The following is a 26,669-nucleotide window of genomic DNA, read 5'->3' on the forward strand; positions in this document are numbered from 1 at the left end:
GCCAGTCTAGCGTATTGGAGTCGTGGGATCGAAGCCCACCAGAACGATTCTATTATTTTTCACAATCTTACAACTCAATTTGTCCAAATTGACTTTTGTGTCTACGACCTTCAGGTATTTTCAAAAATTACATTTTGCTTGTTGCTCAAGGATCAAATTAGGTGTCTCTCGTAGATTTTTGGTTGCTCCGGTGCTCCAAAAGGACCAGAATAACCATCCATACATTCTTTCGGCAAAATACATCCAAACATAAAATATTGTAAAGAATTGGACACAATTCATTTGGTTTGGGGTTCAAATCTGAGTAATTTCATCGAATTGTCCAGATTGGCAACCTCCCGGGACTCCAGGAACCGGTTCCGCATGGACCATACTGGACCGAATTTTTCAGGGAATGTGCGCAGGTAATTGGTTCCTTATTACAGAAAAATTATGCCAAAATATCCATCAACCGAATAGTTCCGATGTGAAATACATATACAGAACTGCGATGGAAACTTACTTTTCGGATGTTCCGAGTTTCCGGAACCGGGTATGAATAACTAAGTTTGAAGATTTGAGAATCTCTATTTACAGTCCACGTGAATACCTATTCAACAATATGAGAACGGTTCAGATTGCTTGTTTAGTTACGAAACTACAGGTCGTCAAAGTAAGGGTCTCTAAAGGGACATTTTTCATATGTAGCAGGTTGCCGGTGGCCACAGTGACCAAATCCGGATCTCCGGGAGGGTTTCTGAAACTAGACATGTGTGCCCTTCATTTAAGCCCAACAGAACTAAATTCGGTCAACACACTGATTTTTGCGAGCTGTTTGAATTTTCGGGTCGAAACGACCGAAAGTCACAATTTGTAACTTTTTTCATGGAAGCTCCCCTAGGGGTCATTCAAAACTTTTGTTTCCGCAAAAACAAAATTTCCCACAAAAAAATAATTGTCAGAAAGTTTTAAATTGCTAGGTTATTTCAATCAAAAGTTACATTGATTTGAATTTTGAAATGGGTCGAAAAAGACCCAAGGTCCTTACTAAGGTTAAGTATGTAAATTTTTCTAAGATTTACAAAATTCAACAAAAATACTACACATGACAGTCAAATTAAAAAATCATTCGGATTTCAGGCAAAAGAGATCACTCATATTTTTGTTGCTTACATCGCTTCTCTGACAATCTCAATCTATTTGAATACCGTTAAGTCAACTAAGTCTCATTTATGAAAATTTTTATATCTTGCTTGGTTAGATATGGATTATTGTTTCGAATCACTTTGAATAATTTAAATTTAACGAATCATCTTGACTCTGTCAAATATTTCGATGTGATTCCTTCAATAAAAATATTTAAATATCTATGGTAAAATGTTTATGGATTATATGAAAATTAGTATGCAGAAATTTCGAAAAATGTTTCAAATACATCAGTACTGCAATGTTGCTGCAAACTTATCATATCAAAACTCATTCCCCAAAACTTAGTAAAGGTAGTTGCCTAAGATTACCATTCAACACGACGCATGGGAGAATAGCTGTTGATATATTTGTATGCTATTATTTTGCAACATATTGGATTTTAGTCCCAAACAGAATTTGCTCCGAAGAGATTTGTTTCTTAGGCAACTTCTTTTATTAGATTGTGAACAATGGGTTTAAACTATGAGATGATAATTTGGTACTTACATAATAGTACTAATGTGTTTGGAATATTTTTCGAAATTTCTCCATAGTTATTTCGTTATTTAGTTACAACTTTTATGGTTGTCTGGGTGCTTGCCCGATCTCAACCTTATATTTAGTTTGCTTGTACAGCAATCGAAGCCCTCGAAGCATCGCAGTCAGAAGCACCAATAAACTAATGTCATTCACTTGTCCAGTTGATGACTTGGCGATCGTTCCAACAAAAGATATATAATGGGTAGTCTCTTTCGTGGCATTTGCCGTCGCGGTTGTGCCAACAATTTCATTAACAAAATTTTTGATATAAGTATCACTATTCAACAGTCTGGATAAACTTTGTTTCTTACAGCCGGCTTCTAACTCAGTCACACGGTCGATGTGCCCTTCAAGTTTACGAAGAGTTGCATCTTCGAGATATGCGTCATCTATACAAAGTGTTTCCAGTTCTTGCAGAGGATCGAGATCAAAGGATTTCAAATTATTATTCTGCAAGTTCAGCGTTCGCAAGTTTGGCATCATACTGAAAGTTTCATCGGTCAGTCGTTCAAGTCCACAGTTTTCACAACTTAGATTACTTATCGAGATGCTTATAAGAAAATGCGTTCCGTCAGTTTTGAAAAACTGTCGGTTATCGTCCAAAATAAGTACTTTCAATTCATTAAGATATTGAAATGTCGTAAGCGATATCAACTGGAGATTATTGCTGGCCAAGTTGATGTAGGTCAATCCATGTCGTGGATAAAAAGATGTACTTCGAAGTAACAGTATCTGATTGCCTTGAAGATGTAGGGAAGTTAGATTTGGAAGTTTCATGAATGTAGAGCTGTTGAGAGCAGTAATTGAGCAGTTCCGCATATACAAAATTTCAACAAAATTGCTCTTAAGGAACGGCGTTGATTCCTTGAAGTCAAAATTGTGATTGTTGTCAAAAATAAATTCCTTCACCTTTGGGAAGTCGATTAGGTAATCTTGTTCAATGAAAATAATATTCCGACCTGAAAGATCTATTGTGGTACCATTATTGGAAACACTGTGCACTGGTTTTTTCTTATAAATTGCCACGCCGTTTTTGTTGGGTAGTTGATATTCAAACCTGTTATAGAAGACATCGTCTTGAGAACAATTCTGCCTTAAAAATCTTGAGTTATACACCGAGGTTGCTTCATAGATATTCTCGTACGGTTGCAGAAGATTTCGGTCGATGCATAAGCGCTGCAACTGTGGTAGCTTTATGAGTATCTCTGGAATTTTTTGAAGTTCATTGTCATCCAGTAGTAAACTGTTAATCTTCCGATACGTCACGAGGCTATGCTCATCCAGATGTGTAATACGGTTTCCTCGTACATTGATGCTTTCCAGCTCAGGCAGGTGTGAAGTTTGCAAAGTGCCTTCCAGTGAACAGTTTTCGGCACTCAACTGAACCAATGTTTTTGATGTGAAGCTCAACATCGTTAAATTTCGGTTCCCATCGATGTTAAGAGTTTTTAAGTGGTTTAACGATTTGACTGCATCATAATGAATCTGCTCAATCATATTCTCCTTGAAGTTAACATGTGACAGACTGGGCATACCAGCGAACGAATTTCGATTCAGGTAAGTTGTTGCACAATTGATGCAGCTGATAATCTTTAATCTATAACATTTTAGCTTCACTCGATTGATATCCAGTTTCCTATTATGACTAAGATTCAATATCGATATTGAAGATACATGTCGAAGAGTGGCTTGTGAGTTAATCGTAACCAGATGATTTCCTGATAAATCTATATGATCCAGTCGGGAGTTGTGCTGGAATGAATCAGGATGCACGTATTGTAGGGCATTATTTTTCAACTCAATTTGCGTTAGGTGTGGCAGTTTGGATAAGGTTTTATTGTAGATTGTTTTTATCCCGCAATAATTGCAAATGTATGCCGAGAGCCGTTCGTGATCCAGGAGAACCTGATTCTCTGGAAAATCGAATGTCGTTTGATAACTCATGTCCAACTCGCGAAGATACGGATAGTCGTCGTACATTTTTTCATTGGTGATGGGCTCTTCCGGTTCAATGATTTTGAAGACGGCGTATGCAGCGATTAATCTATTGCTCGCCGGCATGGAGAGCAATACAATCCAAAACGTTTGATTTATAACCTGAAACATATGGAAATAAATAATAATTGTATAAGTGTGTATATCTGATAAACGATATGTGTGCTACTTTTCGAATCTATCGGTTTAATAATGATGAAAATTTTTGTTAACGTTATACTTGTTGAATAAAATTACTTAGAAGGTTGAGTCTTTTAAGTTGATTGCTCTGACAAAAAATAAAGGAAAACTGAAACTTCAAATTTACACCTTCTATTCAAAACAGAAGGATATTTGAAACTGTCGCTAAATGATCCTATGGAATGCTAAAATGTCAAAAGTGTTTCGAATTGGCGCATAGAGTAAAGTGGGGCAAAAGTTCAAGTGGGGTAAGAATTTCTTTTTAGAATTTCAAACTCAATTCAAAATAAAACTTACTAATGTCATGGTGGTTCGAATGCTATTCAAGTAGGAGACTTACACTCCAAATATCATAAAAATCGGTTGAGATTTGGAAAAGTTATGGCTATTTGTTGTTTTCTGACATCAATATTGTAATTTTTGGTCAAACTTTCGTTTCACGGAACCAAATAAAGATAAAATCTTTTTTCAATATTTTATGTAAGGGCGTCTCTAGGTCTACCATAAGGATGCTTTGAGGTGTATTAGTTTTTGCATAAATGCTTGGAAACAATTTTTGGCCCATAGTGGGGCAAAAGTTCGAATCAGCGGGGCAAAAGTTCGACCCATATATAAAATCACGGAAAAAACTCAAATTGCCCAAAATCCACATATTATCTTCAAATTTAGCGAAATTTGCCTGATCGTGCAAAAAATGTCACCAAAATTTTACATTTTCACTTAGTTTTTGCGAAAAAACTATTATTTTTAGGTATAAAATTAACTCAGTTTTAGTCTATCTTGCGTGAAAAGTATTTCATCACATATAAAATGCACCAAAGCCGTTTTTCCATACAAAATTGTCAACTTCAGATAGTTATATGTCCACCGTTTCTCAACCGATTATTTTCATTTTTTCTGTCACGAATTACAAATTTTCTCAATTTTTGATAACTGTTGAAGAAGTTGTGTGAAAACTATTGGTTTAAAAGTTACAGATAGGTTGAATTTTGACATAAAAATGCACCAAGACGAAAAGTGATGTATCAGACAAACTATATCTCGTATCCTTTCGGTATATTCAGCGCATTTGGTCCTTATCACTCAATGAACAAATGCGCTGAAGACACCTAGATGCTACGACGCGTAGTTTTTCTGCTACATCACTTTGTGTCTTAGTGCATTTTTTATGTCAAAATTCAACCTATATGTATCTTTTGAATCAATAGTTTTCACACAACTTTTTCAACAATAATCAAAAATTGAGAAAATTTGTAGTGTAGTCACAAAAAAAATGAAAAGAATCGGTTGAGAAATGGCGGACATATAGCTATCTGAATTTGAAAATTATATTTGGAAAAACGGCTTTGGTGCATTTTATTTGTCCGATACTGTATCTCCGGAATAAGTTTCGTTAAAACTATCTAACGCTATCTGGGCCGATTCAGCTTTCTATTGTGAGTCATACTCTAAACGGTCTCCTACCCTTCCAAAATGAATATTTGTATTCCTAAGAGCGATTATTCCATGGGTTTACAAATTCATCATGGAAAAGCTTCAGGAATTCTTCTAGTTATTTGTCTAAAACCTTTTCGTCAGAAATAATTCCTCCAGGGGTTGTTATAAAGATTCCTCTAATGTTTCTATCAAAAGTTAGATTTGAAATACTTTTAATGATTTCATCAGTCCAACAATGTGCTAATTATCCCAGAAATTCTTACAGGATTTCGGAGAAATTTTTTTTAGTTCTACTGATATTCCAGCAAATACTATCTCAGCGTCATAACTACAGAAATAATCCTCCAACAAGAATACTTCCGAGAAATTAAACATAGGTTTATTCCGGGATTGAAAATATTCGTGTCATTTTTTTTCAGTATCACTTTATGTCATTTTAAACCCATTCCTTCAGGCATTACCCCACAGATTATCACAGGAATTGTTACATTTAATATACATTAACTAGAATCAACCGGGGATTCCCCATACATTTGGACAGACATTTTGAATTCTCTCATACATTTCTTGAATAGTTTCTGAAGAAATTTCTCAATAGATTCTTCAATTTGATAATTCATTTAGAGTTTTGGACCACAAAATACTACAGCAACTATTCCTGTAATTCCTTCAAGAGTTCCTGTTCCCGCGGATACGATCCGGTAGGGAATAATTATACGAAAGAGATGTGTTCGAATTCACGGTTTATTTCAGACTGATATGTATACTGCTTCGCGTTAGAAAATGGGTTAACCAACGTGCGAAGTTTAATTTTTGATCAATTTCGCCGTGTCGCAACTCGATTCTCAATAGTGCGCACAATGCACACGGCGGAGGGCATAGATGCGCACTATGGCGAAGTGACTCGCGACGCGGCGAAGTTGGTCAAAAATCGTACTTCGCACGTTGGTTCATCCATTTTTAGTCGCGAAGCAGTATACAAGATTTTGACCTCCTATTTATATTCCACTCTTCCCTATTTTGTTGCATGGAACAATCTAGTAGCCTATTGTTGCATACAATAATGTATTGTAGCCTAACTGTTAAACGCCTAATGTATACTGCAGAATCTTCTGGAACTGTCAACTACGAATGCTATACAATGTAAAAGGTAAACAATAACAACATTATGTCGATCGAGAATGATCATAATGGTAAGAAGTTAAGATATTGGTTTCAATCTTATTCAATTAATTTGAATGTTTTGATAGTATTTCGGGTATGCTACTGAAAAATGATCGAAGGTGTATAAAGTGCTGCCAGTATGGTGGATTTGTAGTGTTTGTGGCCGGCAGCATGAGGAATGCTGCGTCCACTGGTGCGGTACAGGATGAAGTACCCCGGTGGCTTGCTGCTGGCTTGAACAGTTTGTAGGGGCTAGTGCCTACGATTTTGATACGGATTCGAGACGTTCTTTCGGACGATAGCTAGACTATCGGGTTTGGTGGTCTGTACTGAACTAAATACTATATTTACATCATCGTGTGATAATTCTGTGGGATGTGTGTATGTATGGTTATTACGTAATGATTTGAGGAATATATGGTAGTGTTATATAATTCGTGTGCACAATGGGTTGCTATGTCGGATACGCCACACTACTCCCCCCTTAGTTTTACCAATATCGACGAGGGATCTTCACGCGGCGTCCAGAGCGTGTTTGGTAGGTAGTCTGGTCTGCTGAAGTTTCGTGTTCGGCGCATCGATCATCTGCCTGTATGTACGCTGCTTTCAAACGATCGATGGTAATAGCAGTTGGCTTGCCGTTCACGTCCACAATGAAGACTTTTTTCTTCCGACGAACCACACGATATGGTCCATCGTACGGCTGTGAGAGCGGTGGTTTAATTGCTCCTACCTTGACGAAGACGTGGCTGCATGTAGTTAGTTGCTTCTGCACGAAAACAGATTTCCTTGAATGGTTGCTGGTAGGTGTGGGTCTCAGCTTCGACATTGTTGATTTCAGGTCGGCGACGAATTCTGGTGTTGGATTTTTATTCTCCTCAGAGACGAAAAACTCACCGGGTAGTCGGAGCGATGTACCATAGGTAAGCTCAGCGGCCGTTGCTTGTAGGTCCTCGTTCAGGGATGATCGAATTCCGAGGAGCACGATAGGCAGGGTTTCGGTCCAACGAGTTTTTTGATGACACATGATAGCTGCTTTGAGCTGACGGTGAGTGCGCTCAATCTGCCCATTTGCTTGAGGGTGGTATGGAGTGGTACGCAAGTGTGTAATTCCGAGCATTCTTGTGAGTGTGCGAAATAATTCGGATTCAAACTGTCTGCCACAGTCGGTAGTCACGTTTGTTGGGACACCGAATCGTGCGATCCATCCGTTGACGAATGCACGTGCTACAGTGAGTGCCGTCATATTAGGCAGAGGAAAGATCTCAGGCCATCGGGTAAATTTGTCGATGATAGTGAGACAATACATATTACCTTCAGATGGTGGCAGCGGACCGATGAGGTCCATGTGGATATGCGCAAATCTGCTGTCGGGTACTGATATCCTGGTTATCGGTGTCTTGTTGTGTCTCTGTATTTTGGACTTCTGGCAGGGGATACACTGGGTGACGAACTGCTTACAGTCACGACGAAGAGAGGGCCAAATGAATCTCTCTGAGATGATACGAGTAGTGGCGCGAACTCCGGGATGGGATACACCGTGCATTTTCTCCATGATTGTTCGCCTAAATTCGTGTGGCACGAACGGACGAATGGTTTCTGTAGAGATGTCGCAGAATATAGGTGTAGATGCTAATGGAGATTTCAATCGCTTTAGTTGGACGGTGGTGTTAGTTGGTGGGTTCTCCAAAAACTGCTTCAGCTCAGGATCGATCTTCTGCAACTCAGCCATTTGGTCGTAGTCGATCGCTTCAGTTGTAGTGATGGTGTTGATGCGACTCAGCATGTCGGCGACTTTGTTCGCTTCGCCCGATACATGCCGAATGTCGGTGGTATATTCACTGATGTAGCTGAGCCTGCGTTGTTGTGTTGGGGTTGCCTTCTCTGGTCGTTGTTGGAAGGCGGTGATAAGGGGCTTGTGATCTGTATAGATGCAAAACTCACGAGCCTGTAGAGTATCGCGAAAGTGCTTGACTGCTTCGTACATAGCGATCAGCTCTCTATCGTACGTGCTAGCCTTTTGTTGACTCTCGCTTAATTTTCTGGAGAAGAAAGCAAGGGGTTGAGGACCATTGGTTGTGATTTGGTGTAGGACGGCTCCGATACATGTGTTGGAGGCGTCGACATCGAGTGCAAGCTTCGCTTCGGGAGATGGGTGAGCAAGCAGAGTAGAGTTCGCTAAATCCTGCTTGCATCGTTCGAAGGCATCGTTGGTGGTTTCGTTCCATTCGAGTGCTGTGGTATCGTTGCGGATATTTCCACCAATCATCGCTTGCAGAATTCGCTGGTTTTCTGCAGCTCGTGGGATGAAACGTCGGTAGAAATTAATCGTTCCGAGAAACCTCTTCAGCTGCTTGGCGTTTGTTGGCCTCGGGACATCCAGGATGGCTTGAACTTTGCTGCGCTTCGGCTTGATTCCGTCGGAAGTGACTTCGTGGCCGAGAAAATCAACGGATTCCTGACCAATCTGGCATTTGGCGGCGTTGATTACGAGACCATTTTGTCTCAATCGTTCGAACACGATGCGGAGGTGTTCTTTGTGCTGCTCTACATTGTCTGACGCTATGCAGAGATCATCGATGTACGGATAAACAAAATCAAGGTCACCTAATATGGCATGTAGGTGCCTTTGGAGAGTTTGTCCCGCATTTCGCAGCCCGAAGGTCATAAATTTGAACTCGAAGAGTCCGAAAGGGGTTGTTATGGCCGTTTTTGGGACGTCTTCTGGGGCTACTGGAATTTGGTGATATGCGCGCTGCAAATCAATACAAGTGAAAATTTTCTTACCATGCATGATGCTGGAGAAGTCTTGGATGTGTGGCACGGGATACCGGTCTGGCACGGTGATGGCGTTCAGATTCCGGTAGTCACCACAGGGTCGCCACTTGCCATTCGACTTTTTGACAAGGTGAAGTGGGCTGGCCCAGCTACTTTTCGACGGTTGACATATGCCTTGATCCATTAGGAACTGGAACTCAGCTTTTGCTTCTTTTAGTTTGTCCACAGGTAACCGGCGTGGTCGGCAGAACACAGGAGGGCCGGTGGTGATGATCTGGTGAACGGTACTCGCCTTGGTCGGTCTGTGCTTCATGTTGAGGACGGTGATGTCTTGATAGTCGGCGAGGATTTCAGCGAAAGGAGAATTGGCATCGAATGTGGTAATGGCTGGTTCGGTCACTGCGTGAATGTTCTCGATTTCCAGCCGGGTGGTACTGTCGATCAACTTGTTTCTCCGCAGATCCACGAGAAGATCGTAATGCTTTAGGAAGTCAGCACCGATGATGGGGGATTTCACATCTGCAATGACGAATATCCACACAAATGGTCTTCGCAGTCCAAGGTCGACGGTGATCCGCTTGGTACCGTATGTCTGGATTCGGGTACCGTTTGCGGCGAAGAGTTGTTGCGATGCTGTAGGCTTGAGGCGCTCTTTTGGAGAAGGCGGAACGACTGAAATGTCCGCTCCGGTGTCGATGAGGAATCGATTTGATGACTTGAGATCGTGTATGTGGATTCGTTGGACGTCCAAGGTTTGGTTCAGGATTCTGGGGTTCTGGTCGGTTGATGGTTTGCTGCTTGATGCGGTGGGGTTGTTGACGCTGATTGTTTGATTTAATTCTCCCTCGGTCGAGTGTACACCTCGACATTCCCATCGAAAAAAATGCACTTGATGTTTGGGTTGTCGCTTCTGTTCTTCTCACACTTCCGAGCTTGGGCACCATGTCGGTAATGGAACCAACAGATCCAACGACGAGGTGTTTTGCTTCTCGCTGGAGTTCCATCTCGCCGGCCAGATGAGCGTTGACGAGCACGGCTGCTGTGTCGTTCACGCCCACGGAAATTACCTGATAGGGCTTCTTCCAGGCGTCTGGATAGGGCTTCGATACGTTGCTCGAGGGATGATGTTGATGAGGTTTCGGGTTTCTGAACGGCTGCGATTTGCTCACGGGGTGCTTCCAAAATTTTGTCCGCTACTTTCGCTTGGTCATCCAACGAAGCAGTTGGCATAGCAGCAATAATGGAACGAGTGGTGTTTGGAAGGGCTCGCAGCCAGAGGTTAGATAGCACATTGTCGGTGCAACCTACTCCGCCCAAGCGGCGCATCTCGGACAGGAGGACACTTGGCTTTTGATCTCCTAGGGACATACCAGAGAGTAGGCTGGTCAATCGCTGTGTTTCTGACGGTTGGAAATGCGCCAGTACCGCTGCTTTGAGGCGGTCGTACTTGTCGTTGACATTCGTCGCATTACAGTTAGCGATCACTGTGTGCACAAATTTCGCGCGCGAACCGAGGGCAACGATTACCGCATTGAATTTTAACTTGTCGTTCCGTATCGAATTGACACTGAATGCAGCTTCGAGACACATGAACCATGTTTCAATGTCGTCCGGATCGAAGTCCGGGAAACTGATTTTGGCGATAACCGTTGGTTCCTTGGAATCAACATCTTCCAGCTTCATATTGTTCGCGGTTCCAGAAACGCTTCCAGAAGCTTCTTCGGTCGCCATTGTGAATTTTTACGGCAATGAAATTGGCACTTTTGTTCGGAGATTTCGCGATATCGAAACGGCGTTTTGACGATCGCGGGTCGATAACTATCGAACAATTCGTGATTCTGATACTTCCGCGACGTCGGGGTCACCAGTTGTAGGGGCTAGTGCCTACGATTTTGATACGGATTCGAGACGTTCTTTCGGACGATAGCTAGACTATCGGGTTTGGTGGTCTGTACTGAACTAAATACTATATTTACATCATCGTGTGATAATTCTGTGGGATGTGTGTATGTATGGTTATTACGTAATGATTTGAGGAATATATGGTAGTGTTATATAATTCGTGTGCACAATGGGTTGCTATGTCGGATACGCCACAAGTTCCACTCGAGAATTTCCAGGGATTTTCACTAAAAAATCCTACAAAAAATTATGCGGGGTTTCGTTTGGTTAATTTTTTTTAATAATTACTTCATCAGTTTCTCGGGATGCTTATCCAAGACTCACCCAAGAGTCTAGAAGGAATCCGAAGATCTTTTGAAAAGTTTCTCCCTTGTAAGAATGTATCATCTTTGTGCACTACCACTTCTCCGGTCACTAAAAGGGACTACCCTCGAAACCAACTACGATCTAAGTACCGTCATCCGGGATAACATTGATCAGTTTTTTTTGGATATTTCCATATAAAATCATTCAAAAATAAGAATATTGCATGTTTTATATTTTTAAAACCAGTACTGGCACCCATTACTCGTGACTACATACTGCATTTTGTTTTCTGAAGGATTTGAATATGTTTAAAATGATTCTACCCCATTACCCCGAATCCCGTTACCCCGAATGACATTAACCCGAACGCCATTACCCCGAATTCCAAAACCCCGAACGACCAATCACCCCGAATGACATTACCCCGAATTCCAATATCATGGGGAAATGTCATCAATATCATCATGTCAAGATAAATTTAAATTCGGGGAAATAGCATTCGGGGTGATGGAATTCGGGGTGATAGAATTCGGGGTAATGGTACATTCGGGGTAATGGAATTCGGGGAGATGGCATTCGGGGAAATGGCATTCGGGGTAATGGGATAGAATCGTTTAAAATAATGTTTTAAGTGATTTTGTTTTTCGGCTGATATGGGATAATATTGATCACCCATGAAAACAACGATCGGTTATATTGAAAATGTCATTGCTTACTAAAACCATGGTCCCTTAAGCCGAATATAAAGGCCAAACTTTTACAAGTCATTTACTTTTTGAGTTATTCCAAAATTAAAAACACTTTGAATTGTGGAATACGCCTAAAAGGAAATTCTGCATTCGTTTTAGTAATTTGTGAACTATGCTCAACTGAACATATTTATGAAAGTTTTGAAAACGGAATCATTCTCAGCGATGTAATTTTAAGTAACAACCACATTTCTTTTGCGCATATCGTTTTTAGAACTCATGTGAGGCGTGGTTCTTTGATCGTGTCATCCATAAGCATGAATATTGTTGTTTCCAAAAATTAAAAAACTTACGCGTAAACACAACTCAATTTTCGCAAAAACCTCAATGTTTATTAGCTCATAAATAGAAGTAAAAGAATCACCACTAGAGCGATGCAAATTTCAAAATTTTTGCTCCCCTATGCTTAAACGATTTAATTCATGATAAAAAGCATCCTCCCAAAATTTGAAGTGATTCGGAAGAAATTTGACTGTGCACACGCCATTTGAAGTTTATATGGAGATTACTATGGAAAACGCCAACCTTTTGTGTTCAGCCCTCTATCTTTTCGTCATAATATTTTATGGAAAAGTGAACACACTCTTCTCAAGTGAAATTCTTCCAGCGACAACTTTGCCGAAGACCACATTTTGATTGGACGTCAGAAAAAATTGTTATTCATCATCATGGAGTGGGTTTGCCTTCAGTAAGCTTCTCCCACTGTTCGGCAGGCAACATTGGTGCTCCTGGCGGGAAGAATAGATCAAAGTAATCCAGGCTACTATGTTCTATAGCAAAAAAGCAGTGTTGCTCTGAAAGTAATTGAATGATCATCTCAGCATGGTTTAGACTTTAGAATCAAGAATAACAAATTATCCTTACGTCCCAACAAAATGTGGTCTTCGGCAAAGTTGTAGCTGGGAAGATTTCACTTGAGATGAGTGTGTTCACTTTTCCATAGATTATTATGACGAGCAGTTAGAGGACTAAACACAAAAGGTTTGTCTTTTCCATAGTAATTTCCATATAAACTTCAAATAGCGTGTGCACAATCAATTTTTTTCCGGATCACTTCGAATTTTGGGAGGATCATTTTTATCATAATTGACATCGTTTAAGCATAGGGGAGCAAAAACTTCAAAATTTGCATCAGTCTAATCACCACTCATGTATTAAAAATATGTCATTGATAAATGTTGATTTGAACTTTTTATGAGGAGGGTCATTGCGATCAATGTTACCCCCGGATTACGGTAGCAGTTATTGCATTGGTGTTTGAACAAAACAAAACGTCACAAAAACAACAGAGTAAAATTGAAACGTGGTAGAGCTTTTTTATTTCCTTAATTATCTAGTTGAATTTCCTTAATTGTATCATTGAATTCGAATTGTAAGTACCAACAGAACCTTATGAAATTAAAATAAATTAAATTATAATACATAAACACACAGATTAAAATCCACATAAGCGTTGCGGTCAGATAGACAGGCAGGGCAAACAGAGTTATAAGTGACTAGAAACGTGAGTAACTACAGAGAATATTTGTAAAATTATAAAACTTATTGAAAGAAACAATCCGCAGCTTAAAGCATTTCCCAGAAAACCCTGGTGTGCTAAGAAGGCGTCAATCTATTTTACCACAATCATCTCCAATTATTTCTGGAAAATTTTCCTAACATATTCTTGGAGGCGTTCTTCTTGAATGAATACTTTGAGCAGTGGCGCGGGAAGTGGGTAGGACAGGTAGGACATGTACTACGCACAAAAACACCTGGGTAGGACAGTCAAAGGTTTGTCCTACCCACGATTCAACAAAAAAAAACTTCAGTGCAAAGAAAATGAAACTACATAAATTCACAAAATGTTTGCTGTCCATCCATTTGTTACCTAAAAATATATGAGGAAATTAGAACAACCTCACTGGTTGTAAAAGCAATATGAATGATAATAACACTTGATTCAATGAATGATACAAACGACAGGAATAGTAGTAGGTTTATTTACAGAGACTTTGTTCTCTATTTCAATGCAAGTTTCTAAAAAAACTTAATGTTTTTATTTTTTTTTAGCCAAAATGGTCTCTAAAATATTTTTTTTCCATATTCTGCTCCACACTCAATCTGTTCGGTAAAAATAACTGGGTTTTTGAACTACCGAAAAAGTCAGTAAACTAAAAATAAATGTCAGAAATCGAAAAACATAGATTTTTCACTGAAATTTTGCAGAGAGCTTTTTTTTATATCATATATCGATAAAAAATAAAACATGGTGAAATTTGCTTTTCAATTACGCGTGACGACAGTTTTCATTTTACTGATTTTTCGGTAGTTCCCAAAGCCAGTGAAATTTTGCCGACCCCAGTAATTTAATCTAAGTGTGTTGCATTGGATCCTGAAACAAAATTGTACAGGCTCCAAATAAACCATCAGAGAATATAATGGGTTCAAGAGCCTCTTCAAGAAATTCGGCCATAAACTCTTCCAGTGAATTTTCAAAGGAAACTTAGAAGAATTTCTCCAAAATTCGCTCCAAAAATCATTGAAAACTGCAAAGCTACTACTCTCAGTAGTTTCCTCATTTAAAATTTGTTTTCCAAACTATCCTAGAATTTTCTCCAGATATTTTTCACTAATCTTTAAACCAAATTCTCCAGTTGTTACTCATGGAGATCTTAAAAAACTTCTACAAAATTTCTTCCGATGATTCAAAATTCACAAAGGTTTATTCCAGAATGTTTAGAAAAAAAAAGCTTAAGGGTTTTTTACAAGAAACCCTGCAAGAATTTCTTCAAATGTTCATGTGGATTCCATCAGGAATCCATTCATGTTTCCTCCCAGAAATCCTAAATTCCTTGAGGGGTTCTTCGGACAAATCAATTTTTACAAGGGATTTTTTGAGCATTTCATCCAAGTATGACTTCTGCAGTTTTTCCAATCATTTCTTAAAAAGTACCTAAAAAAACCCAAGTAATCTTCAAAAGTTTATTCAAGGTCTTGCACCAGTTTATACTACAGATTTTGTCTCCAGTAAATCCTCTGATCATTCCTACACAAATTTCCAAAGAGATTTTTTTCTAATGTTCTTCGAGAAATTTCTTAAGAAATTCTGCTGAATACAATCCCGAGATTCGATTGATTTTTTTGGTTATCTTTGCAAACTATCTAGGATTTTTTTTTAAACTTCCACAAAAGGGTGACTTTAAAACTAACGCTAGTTTTATCAAGGGGTACTCTAGGGTTTTCATTGAAAATACCTTACGGATTTAATTTTAAGAAAAAAATTCTAGGCAATTACCTGGAGACATTCCTGGAAGGATTCCTTAAGAATTTCCGAAAAATTTACTTAAGACTTATTTCAGAAAATCTCAACGAACTACTGTAGGAATCTCTGTAGAAATCTTAGAAGGAATCTCAGGATCAACTGCTAAAGGTATCTTAAGAGAAATGCCTAGTTGAAATCTTATATAAATCCTGATTTTAAGGCAAATGCCCAGAATTTTCTGGAGAAATTATTGATTGAATTTTATAGGACGATTTGGCCGGGAGCTTTAAAGGATGTCCCAGGGAAAAAAATCTCAAAGAATTGTTGAAGGACTTCAGATGGTTTCTGAAAGAATCTTTTAAGAAATTCAATTTCTGCAGTTTCCTTGAGAAAATTCAGGTTGAAAAAAAAACCTTGAAGAAATTCCTTTGAAAAAAATCACTAAATGAACTCCTTTAGAAATCTCCGAAGCAATATCTGAACATTTTGGAAAATACAGGAATTCCTAGAGAGCCCCTAAATATAGTAACTTTTATTTTCTATTCCAGGGTTAAAATTATTCTTTGCTTCACTGTGAATAAAATATTTGCCAACCTTTGTCCTACCCATGGTTTTGAACGAAGCCGCGCCTCTGACTTTGAGAATTTCTTTTTGGAAAATTTAGGAAAAGCCTGATGAAGAATTCTTCTAGGTAGTTTTAGATAAATTTCTAGTTGCAATATTAAAGAAACTATAAACGAAAATAATAGGAAATTAAAACAAAATACAACAGAAACTCAGAAGTAATTTTTGAATTCGATGGGAGTACCGCTGGATTAGTTCCGAGAAAGTTTCGTATGAAAAAAATCTTTAAAAAAAATCCCAGGAGTAATGTCAGAGGGTTTTTTGGAACAAAAAAACCCTGGATACACACTTCTTTCCGAACGAAAATCTGGAGGGAATCCCTTGTGAAATTTATGAAGGAATCCCACAATGTACTTCAAAAGAACAGTTTTTGACTGAAGAAAACTTTCAACAAACACCTGAAATTCATTCTCAGGAAATTATTAAATATATGTAGTAATATTTGGCATACAATTTTTTAGAAAGGCCCTCTGAGAGAAGACTAGTTGGATCCTCTGAGGAATCCTTTTTAAAACATGGTTCTTGATCACTTTTTTAAGGCATTAGGTCTCTAGATTCATATTTCAAGATACTTAGCCGCTACCAGCCCTGTTGACTAGTCACATGCCAATTGTATGTTAGGCTAACGACGCACACACCTATTTTAATGGGCCCCCGAATCCAACTCCGCACCGGGCCCTGAAAGCCCTAGCTACGCCACTGATTCAAAGCTTGCAGTAAACATGGTTTGACATGAACTGCAGCATGGTAACACATAAGATGAAGTGTCCATTCTTCTTTCTTTATTTTTCGCAGTGATCCCACGCAAGCAGGGTGGAAGTTACGTGAGCACTTAATACTCGACAAGATAATTGAGTCGGTAACGGAGTCCAACAAACGAATTTCACAATTTATTGTAACAAAACATTATACACCGGTATCTTGCACATACAATAATAAATTAAACGAAAAGTGCGCGACCGGAAGCGATTGAAAATGCGTCCGAACTGATTGACGATCAATAGCAAAAAAAAAAGAAAAGAAATATGTTGTTAACCCTCTAATACCCAAATTTTTGTTTTCGATCTAAATATTATTTTTCGTTATCTAAAGTCATTCTAAACACGGTTTGGGCAATGATTTATTTTTCTTCGCAAATTTATGAATTGTGGTTTTTGATATTTATTATTTTTATTTTTGAACATCCCTATCCTTTTCATTTTTTTTTTCTTGAAGCCTCTTCTGGTTACTGATTTTTGACAATAATAAAAATTTGAGTTTTTACTATACTTTTGAAAATATGATTTTTTTATTTTTTTTTTCTGGAACATTTTTTATTTTCCGTGTAACTAACGGGAAAACAGATTTGAAATCATTTCAATACCATCAGGCTCTTCTTCTGTTATAGGTTGATCGTAGAAAAATATAAAAGGTACGATTTTTATAATACACGTTAAATGAATCCCAGGCATTTGTAGGTTATATAAGAATACACTTTTTCAAACAATTTTCAATAATACAAAAAAGTTTCAAAAATCATAAAAAACTTTTCTTATATGCGTGTTATGAGTCAAGGTTTAAGCCAAAAATAAATCATTTTTATTTCCGAGCTACGAAAAAATACACAAAATTTCAAAGTGTACCCCGTCTAAAGGCGGGGTTGGGTATTAGAGGGTTAAAAAAGTGTACATAATAAACTTGTTTAGTTTTACCATATTAGGACGACAGTGTTTTCTAATACAGAGCACCTAGATATGAGAAATGAATGAAATACCTGAAAAATGGTAAGGATAATCCTGAAGAGTTCCCAAGAGTTATCTGATTCGCTTGGAGTTTCCTCGGTCCAAGTAATTATAATGATTACTCTCGAAATAGTAGGAATCTGTTTTTCAGGCATTTTGTTCACAACAAATTTTGGCATTTGCGGAATGAATCTCCATTATTTTTTTAGTGACCGATGGCGTGAGTCACAATCCTACCCATCACCCAGTTAATTTTTATCATGCTCATTCTCATATTACTTTCATTGCTATCAAAACAGTGTGGCAAATACTTTCTACAGGTGTAACATTTTTACTTCTGATTTTGATTTATTTTCGGAAAAAATGTTTTCAAAGCCCTAACTATTGCTGGAACAGATCAAATGTGGGTGGAACGGAACAAAAATGGTATTTCGTAGTGCTTTATAAGTAGGACCAGACATTTTTTTGTCTATATTTACAACTTATTTGCTCGCCCTTAAAAAATCTTTTTGAATCCAAAACGTACCGTAATTCGTGATAAGTTAATCAATTCCGTACGCAAATGCAACAGAGCTGTGATTCGATTTCAATTACCAAAACTTTTGTGATGTCAAATTGTCTGATTGCTGATTTTTTTTTAATTTGGTTCTACATGAAATATAATCGTACCATGGAAAACACTTTTTATGGAAATGGTGGACGAACGTTGAAAGGTTTCTCTCGGAACAGTTGACTGTTAACAAGGCTATATGGGGACACCATTTAAATTAACTATTTATACATTCCAGATTTTATTTTCAACTCGGTGATCAACTTCACTCCATTTGTTTATTAAAATAAATTCAAACTTTTTCATTTCTTAAAACAAACGCCTGGTACCCTAGGTAGAGTTGCGTTTATTGAAAGTTACATTCATAGCTAGTTATTTTATTTTTCAAATGCCTGATAGCAGGTTTACTATCTTCAAACCGACTTGCGGAAATTGACACTCAAGACGTCAGTACAAAGATTGTGAAAATTTGAGTTGAAATTTTATAATAAAAAAACTTGCGTACGTTACTAGAACTATTCAAAGAAATTTGTCAATATCGTACACTTTTGGTTGATCGTCAGAACTCCGAATGCAATATACCACCTGTAAGCGCTTGTGTAGTACATGGCAGAACTTCAACCAATATTGCCGCATATTTTCACATTTGACTTAGTTGAGTTAAAGTTTACGGATTGCAATATAGTCTATATAGAGTCTCATCGAATCAAAAGGAGTAAGTGACCAAATTGAAAATAGAACGAGACTCTTGGAATAAACTAAGCGAGTTGCGCATTTCCAACGTCCTAATAAATATGGAGCAAATGTTGAATCATTTATAAAATTAAACGTTTTTTTTTTATTTTTATTATCATTAACCTAACCATGACGGTTGCACTGATATAAAATGTTTGATAATCCAGCAAATGACATCAGAAGATTTACTTCTATTTGATGGAAGCGGCCGTCCATTGACTACATATTTCAATTTTGATGGTTTACAACCCATCATACCCTGAATGAGGGGGGGCGGATCATTTTGTTTTAAAATTAAGATTTGTTGGATGACCTTTCCTCCAGTGCATCACACGAGCTAAGTGAACGGCACCTTACCTGATAGCAAGGTTTGCTGATAATAAACATGCAATTTTTTGTTATTCTATATCAGCGTTCCAATTCCTGAAATCAGATTTGATCAGTGAAAACCAGTCAATGATAAGCATTCTTTCCAGGAATCAAACGACATCGTAAATGAGAAATGAATTCAACAATACATAGCATTTCTTTCCTTTTGTATGGCATTGCATTGAAACCAAACCTCTAGTATGTTATATGCGAAGAAGACATATATTGTTGATTTCTATCTAAGAAATTTATTGTTTTTTTACTCAAAACAAGTTGTTTTATAGAATAAGGATTTTGGTTGAAACAAACTGGTGGATTGAGTATTTTTCAAACAACGCTTCCATGGTTTAACAAGAATAATAATGATTCTTCCAAGCCATTCTCTTAGTTATAAATAACTAAGCTGAATGTTGTTTTTACTCGTTGCTCTTTATCAGAAGCAACATAACAATAAGCATGTTCTCTGATTTGAAAATGAAAAAAAAATCTAGCGTTCATTACTAGAACTGTTCAAAGGACAAATCGTACACTTGATTGGTTGAACATCAGAACTCCGAATGCGATAAACCATTTGTAAGCGTTGGTGTTCTACAAGACAGTAACAGACAGACAGACAGACAGACAGACAGACAGACAGACAGACAGACAGGCAGACAGACAGATATAGAGTCTCATACAATCAAGTGGCCGAAATTTTTCGAATAAACGAAGAGAATTGGGAATTTCCAACGTCAGAATGAGTGATAAACGAATGTTGATTCAATTGAAAAAAAGTTGTTTATTTATATTATCGTTACCTTTATCATACGTTTTCACTGATATAAAATTATCGCTTATCAATCGAATGACATCAGAAGGTTATTTTTATTTCAAGGAAGCGGCCGTCCATAAACTACGTATGTCAATTTTGATGGTTAACAACCCACCTTACCCTGAATGGGGGAATCAGTTTATTTGAAAATGAAAATTCATTGGATGACGTGTAAAAGATTCAACCTTTCCCCCCAGTGCGTGATTAGTCAACGGCACCTTACCTGAAACGAAAGTTTACTGATAATAGACATGCACTTTTTTTGTTTTTTTTGGTTATTCTATATCAATGACCTCATTCATGAATTTGTTTTGACCAGCGATAAGCAATCAATGATAAGCATTAATTCCAGGAAACAAACGAACACTTCGTAAATGAGAAATGAATTCAATAATGCACAGCATTTTTTATACTTTAGCATTGCATTGTATTGAAATCAACAACTTGATTCAACCAAATATATTGTTGATTTTCTAACTACTAAGTTTGTTGTTTTTAATCGAAAAAAATTGTTTTATAGAATGAGTGTTTTGGTTCAAACCAGAGGCGCGGCCACGTTTGAGATAGGACAAACTTCGGCAAATATTATGTGCATAGAAAAAAAATTCGCCCTGTGCGCCAATGTAGAGCTATAATACAGCTGACATGTCTCATATTAGCCGTATAATAGCTCTATAAGGCCAAAAAAGGCGAATTAGCAGGCTAGTGGTTACTTGGGTAGTCCATTTTACGAGACGTTTTTGAACAGCTGATCGCTTATTTTATGAATGAAATTTTGACATTAAGCGGTGTCGTAACGTGTTAAAGTAACATCAATATCATCAGTGTTGCCGTTCCGTAAAATGGACTATATTTAAGAGGCTCATACGCAAAGAGGTATAAGAAACATATTCGTCGGTTTTAAAGTGAGTGAAGTTGAGGAAATTCTACAGTGTCTAAGCATTCTAATAGTATTTAAAGTTGGTGATTCCGCTCAAAAGAAAAAAATAACATAATTCTTTGAAGATTGGCTTGCCTCTTTTTTTTACTCCATACAATTTGATACAATGAAAAATTGCTGAAAGAACTTTTTCAAAAACTAGGTTTTTGTCACTGACACCCTTTTGTTTCTAACCCTATCATGTTCAAGTCAGTCGTTACCATAAGACTAAGAAAGCTTTTCGTTTTTACATGGCTTAATAACATTATTTTAATTTAACAAAAGAGACAAAAATAAAGACACGGACAACGTCTTCAGCCATTTAGCTGCACAGACTGTAACTTAACACTAGACAACGGACAAGCATGCTACAGTGGCACCGCCGAGAAACATTCCTGACGACAAGTTTTAATGGCTGAAGTGGGAATCACACCCCATGACACGATGCGCTTAAATGCCTGAAGACATTAACCGCACAGCCACGAGATCCACAATACATTTGTAAAATAAAAATGCAACCTGAATTTTCTCACAGAAATTAAATTTGTCAAAAATTATTTCGGAAATCATCTGAATTCCTCTGAAAATTCATTCTTTTACAAATTTTCAAGAAATTCCTAACTAGTCCAGTGGTTTTTCCATCGATTCTCTGGGACACACTATTAGATTATCACTTCAAACAACTTCTAAAATTCAATCAATAACTTTTACAGAAATTTCTAGAGAGTTTGTTTAAAACTGTCTCTCAAGATTTATATACGATTTCAACTAGGGAATGCCTTCAGCAATTTCTCCAACGATCTCTTCTGAAACTTATACAGAAATTCCTCCAAAAACTCTGTGAGATTTTCTCAAGCAAGTCTTGAATGTTTCATTTTTCTTAAATTCTCCCAGGGACATGCTATGGGACAGAGTATCCTCTGGTAAAACTTTGAGTAAGTTTTAAAGTCACCCTTAATGAACAAGGATCTCTGAAATAACTCTTGAACCCTTGAAGTTTTAGAAGTTTTTCCTAGATAACTTGCTAAAGTAATCGAAATAAAATCAATCAATTCTCGCGATAGTATTCCGCAGGATTTTCTAAAGAAATTTCTCGACAAACAGAAATTTGTGTAGGATTGATCAGAAGAATTATTGGAAAAAATGCTGTAGTTTAATCTTATGTGAAAACTTAAATAAACTTTTGAAAATCTCATGGGATTTTTTTGAGAAACTTTATAAAAAATGTTTGGTTAAACTGCAAGAGTGATACTTGAATGAATTGCTGAAAAAAATCATAGAAGAAAAATAGATTTGTTCGGAAACCTCTTAAGATGAGCAAAAAATCGAAGCCAAACATCAAATTTTCAAGAGCACAAATCTGGAGAACCAAATATTCGTTTGAGCTGAAAATTTAATCGATTGGTCACTAGCTGGTGGTGATCAATCGATTAGGTTTTTAACTCAAACAAGGTTTCGGGAGGAAACGTGGATTATTTCTTGAAGAAATGTACATGAACAGGTGTAGGAATTCTTGCAGTGTTACGTAAATTAACCTATATGCTAATTGTGTCAACACTCTGGAATAAACCTTTGTGGATTTCCTCGGAAGAAATTCTGCAGAAATATCCTAGAATTACAACTGTTTAGAGGAAAAATATATTGATAATATAGGATAGTTTTGGAAAAAAAATCAAAGTGATACCTGAGGAGATTACTGAAAGCGTTTGAAGTTTTCGTGGATTTGCTGAAGCAAATTCTGGATAAATTCATCTCAACATCTTTTGGAAAATCGCTGGAGAAGTTTATGGGAGAATTGGTACAGATATCTCTAGAAGAATTTCTGGAGATATCCCTGTAGAAGATCCTGAAAGTATTCTTAATAAAATTGATAATGAAAAATCCTGGGGCCTTCCATAGCCGCGTGGTTAGAGTTCACGGCTACAATGGAAAGCTATGCTGAAGGTGTCTGGATTCGATTCCCGGTCAGTTCAGGATCTTTTCGTAATGGAAATTTCCTTGACTTCCCTGGGCAAAGAGTATCATCGTACCTGCCACTCGATATACGAATGCAAAAATGGCAGCTCTCAGTTAATAACTGTAGGAGTGCTCATAAGAACACTGCTGAGAAGCAGGCTCTGTCCCAGTGTGGACGTAATGCCAAGAAGAAGAAGATGTTTCATCTTTATGATATGGTTTCAGAATTTCATATGTAAGAGAATTGAATACCTTTGATAATCGACAAAAATATAACTCAAGTGGTTAGTATCAGAACGTTATAATCAGAACCTAATTCAAATTAATATAAGGCTTTTCTCAAACTGGACCTCTCGTTTGTTTCAAACTAATGTTTGTTTATTTTGAGAACTGTCAAAATCATGCTACATACAGTTTTTGTATTTCAATCAAAAGCCTATTGATTTAAATAACGAAGACGTTGAACATTTAACACCATTGGAAGCCCACACAATAAAAATGGTGTGTTATTTCAATACCTAAAAAAAATAATGCGCACTCGGGCTAGGCATTGGATAGAAATAGAAAGCGTTGTGTTTGGATGGGCATCTAATTCTTCCGAAAGAGGTGCACTTTGCGAAAAAGGACCACGTGATTTATTGAGCTGAAATTGAATTCAGGTTAACTTCTGCGTCCATGTAGGGGTAACGCACCCTAACTAGAGATCAGGGAGTCGTGAGTTCTATTCTCAACGAGAAGACGTGTAACTTTTTCGCAAAACTTCTCATCATTTTGTCCATTTAATCCAATTACAAAAGTATACGTAATGTTTAGTTTTTCGGTAGTTGTCAAACTTCCACTCGGCTGGTTAATCGTAAACCACGAATAATAATCAATTAAAAACAAGTACTAGAGTGATGTGCTAGTATCCATCGTATTAAGCATTGATCAGTTAGAACTGCAATTTTCCCAGTATTGCAGTGAATGATACTGATACAAACCGATGCCAAACAATTCGTTCTCAAAACGGCTTTAGCATTGTACAATAACATTTTGATAAATCTTGATCTATTTTTGGAAATAATGCGAAGAAAATGCATCTTACCGTATTCTCAATCCGTCGTATCGTTTTCATTTCTGTCGCAATAAGTTTCCAGATTCGTCTCACAACTTACGGCTCAGTGTGATGTATTGAGTGGTTAAACGCTATAATAAAATGTTTTACTAGAATATATAGATCTACGGGCATCTCCTTCCATTCCTTCAGCATGATGGAATATACTAATTTCCTTTAAAATTAATTGTTCGTCATCAAAATTCAGCCCAAACATATGAACACAATTCCTTTTGACCGTACAATTATGGCATTTGCTCACAGTACAGCGAAAACAACACAATCAAAGGAACCGTATTTTTACGTCGAGCGTCGCGCACACATTGATGCGGACAAGCTTTTTTTTTCTCAGTACGACGGATTGAACTTTGTTTACATTCTCAATTATACGCAGCGGTTGAGGAAATTTCATAAAATTTGGTGATTTATCGAAGTTTTACGGCGTGTGATTGGAATGAAATCCTTCAGTGAAGAAGTACGAAGGTTTTCCATAGTGAAAATAAGTGCCCGACGAATAAAGTCACCCACGGGGGCGGGAAGAAACTTGTGTTGGAAAGTGGTGTGGCTCAGTCGCTCGCTAAGCATTTCTCTCAAATCGTGTTCGTCCATGCGATTTATGTGAAAAAGTGCAAAGTGGATAATTGAACTGATGTTATTTACCGAAATACAGTAGTTTTATTGCATTTTTGGTGTACAACTGTACGAACCATAACAGCTTTCACAAAATTACACTTGGATAATGAATCTATGTTGCGGGTAAGTTTGAATATCCACCATAGTGGAACATTTCAAGTTTGATACGACGAATAATAGCGCTTACGACAAAGCAGAACAAAACCCTAATCTTAATTTTTTGTTTTTTTTTTTTTTTTTTTCAAACAACGCTATTAGCTATTTCAAAACGGTTATGGTTGTGCAAAATCCATCCTTATGTTTTGGTTAGAATAAATCAATTTTTTTTTTTTGGTAATTAGTTGTTTTGATAATCATTGTTTTGCAAAGCAGTTGGATATTTGATAATGTGAAACAAAACTCCAGTTATAAAGTGTCAGACTTTTGTTCACCGTATTTCCGACCTTTCCTTGGAGTTCTTTGGCTACTCGTACACATAAACACAACGGAGCACTTTTCGGAATTATCTGTAAATAAATAAGTTAAATTCGTTGACCCGTTCTTATGTCAACTCGTGACATATAATTGTCATTCTATTTTAATCATCTAAATTTCTAAAATATTTTTTCTTTGTGATGAATATCAAATTCTAGCGTCCTTCGCACTGTTTCACATGAAAATGATTGCCACTATTACTAGGTGGTAAAAAAAAACTGGTATGTTTACCTGCATCACAAGATTCGAATTGTACAAGTCCCAATGATTTATATTTAAAAGCCGTTAAACTAAAATGTTCAAAAATAAACAGCGTATTTAGAATGCAGCCTTGTTCACACTGAATGTTTCACAGTCTCGAATCAATCTGAGCAGCTGTCTGAATGGTTTGTGATGTATTGGAAGGAACAGAGAATGATAAGACGGGTGGTTATCATTGAAACGCACCGTCAAACGTGATAATTTGCACCCGGATAGAATTGATAAAAAAAAATAATGATAAAATAAGAACAACTTTTACAATCATAGCTAGTTTAACCATACTTATGTTAATAATATGTGATAGTTAATACCTCATCAATAGCAAAACATACAATCAAAGCAAAATTTATCATTGGTGTATTATACTTGAAAGTCATGTACCGTAAAACGGGGTAACTTTGATAGTTTTTTCGAAGAAAACTTGAATATTTCTGCATGCTGTTTCAAAGAATTACTATTTATATTTTTAAAACAAGTACTGACATCCTAGCTATCGATTGCACTTGATAGATTGCCAAAAGATTTATTCTGAATGGATATATAATTTTTCATATAATCGAAAGTCGGTTTTCTGTTTTGGGGTAACTTTGATAATGGAGTATAAATCGAACAAGATTGAATGAATTACGGAACATTTATAGGGCGTTACATACCTCTAGGCGTTTAACACTATATGGAAATTTCTGACTTAGATTACAAAAATGGTCCCAGTTTGTAAAAATGGTTTTCGCTAAGAGATTTGAGACCGAATTCATGTTCTACTATAACTAGGCTGTCATGGGTAAGTGACGAACTCATTATGACTTTATCAAATAGTGGTCGTAGAACAGATTGTTTGTAAGCGTGGCAAAGATGCTAAAATCTTGTAAATTTTTAATATTTGCATAAAAATCGTCAAATGCACTTGATTCCAACGAAAATAGCTTTGACATGAAGTGTCATACTAATATTCTTTAGTTTTGCATTCGTTTTTCTTAACTGATTAACAGAAACTTCGTTATTTCGTTTAATATGTTGGGGGTTTCGCACTACCAAAGTTACCCGCATTATCAAAGTTACCC

At 37.2% G+C, this 26,669-nt stretch overlaps 1 protein-coding gene across 1 annotated transcript; it reads right to left on the reverse strand.

The window, feature by feature from the left end:
• Positions 1–1,671: 1,671 nt before the first annotated feature.
• On the reverse strand, positions 1,672–25,724 carry LOC5567627 (protein artichoke). The gene is made up of 2 exons (XM_021857114.1): positions 25,579–25,724; positions 1,672–3,804 (listed from the first exon to the last, which is right to left on the reverse strand). The coding sequence occupies exons 1-2, from the start codon at positions 25,582–25,584 to the stop codon at positions 1,747–1,749; spliced, it is 2,064 nt and encodes a 687-aa protein (XP_021712806.1). The 5' UTR covers positions 25,585–25,724; the 3' UTR covers positions 1,672–1,746.
• Between the last annotated feature and the right edge of the window lie 945 nt (positions 25,725–26,669).

Source organism: Aedes aegypti, unplaced genomic scaffold, assembly GCF_002204515.2.
Source record: "Aedes aegypti strain LVP_AGWG unplaced genomic scaffold, AaegL5.0 Primary Assembly AGWG_AaegL5_hic_scaff_75_PBJ_arrow, whole genome shotgun sequence".
NCBI lineage: Eukaryota > Metazoa > Arthropoda > Insecta > Diptera > Culicidae > Aedes > Aedes aegypti.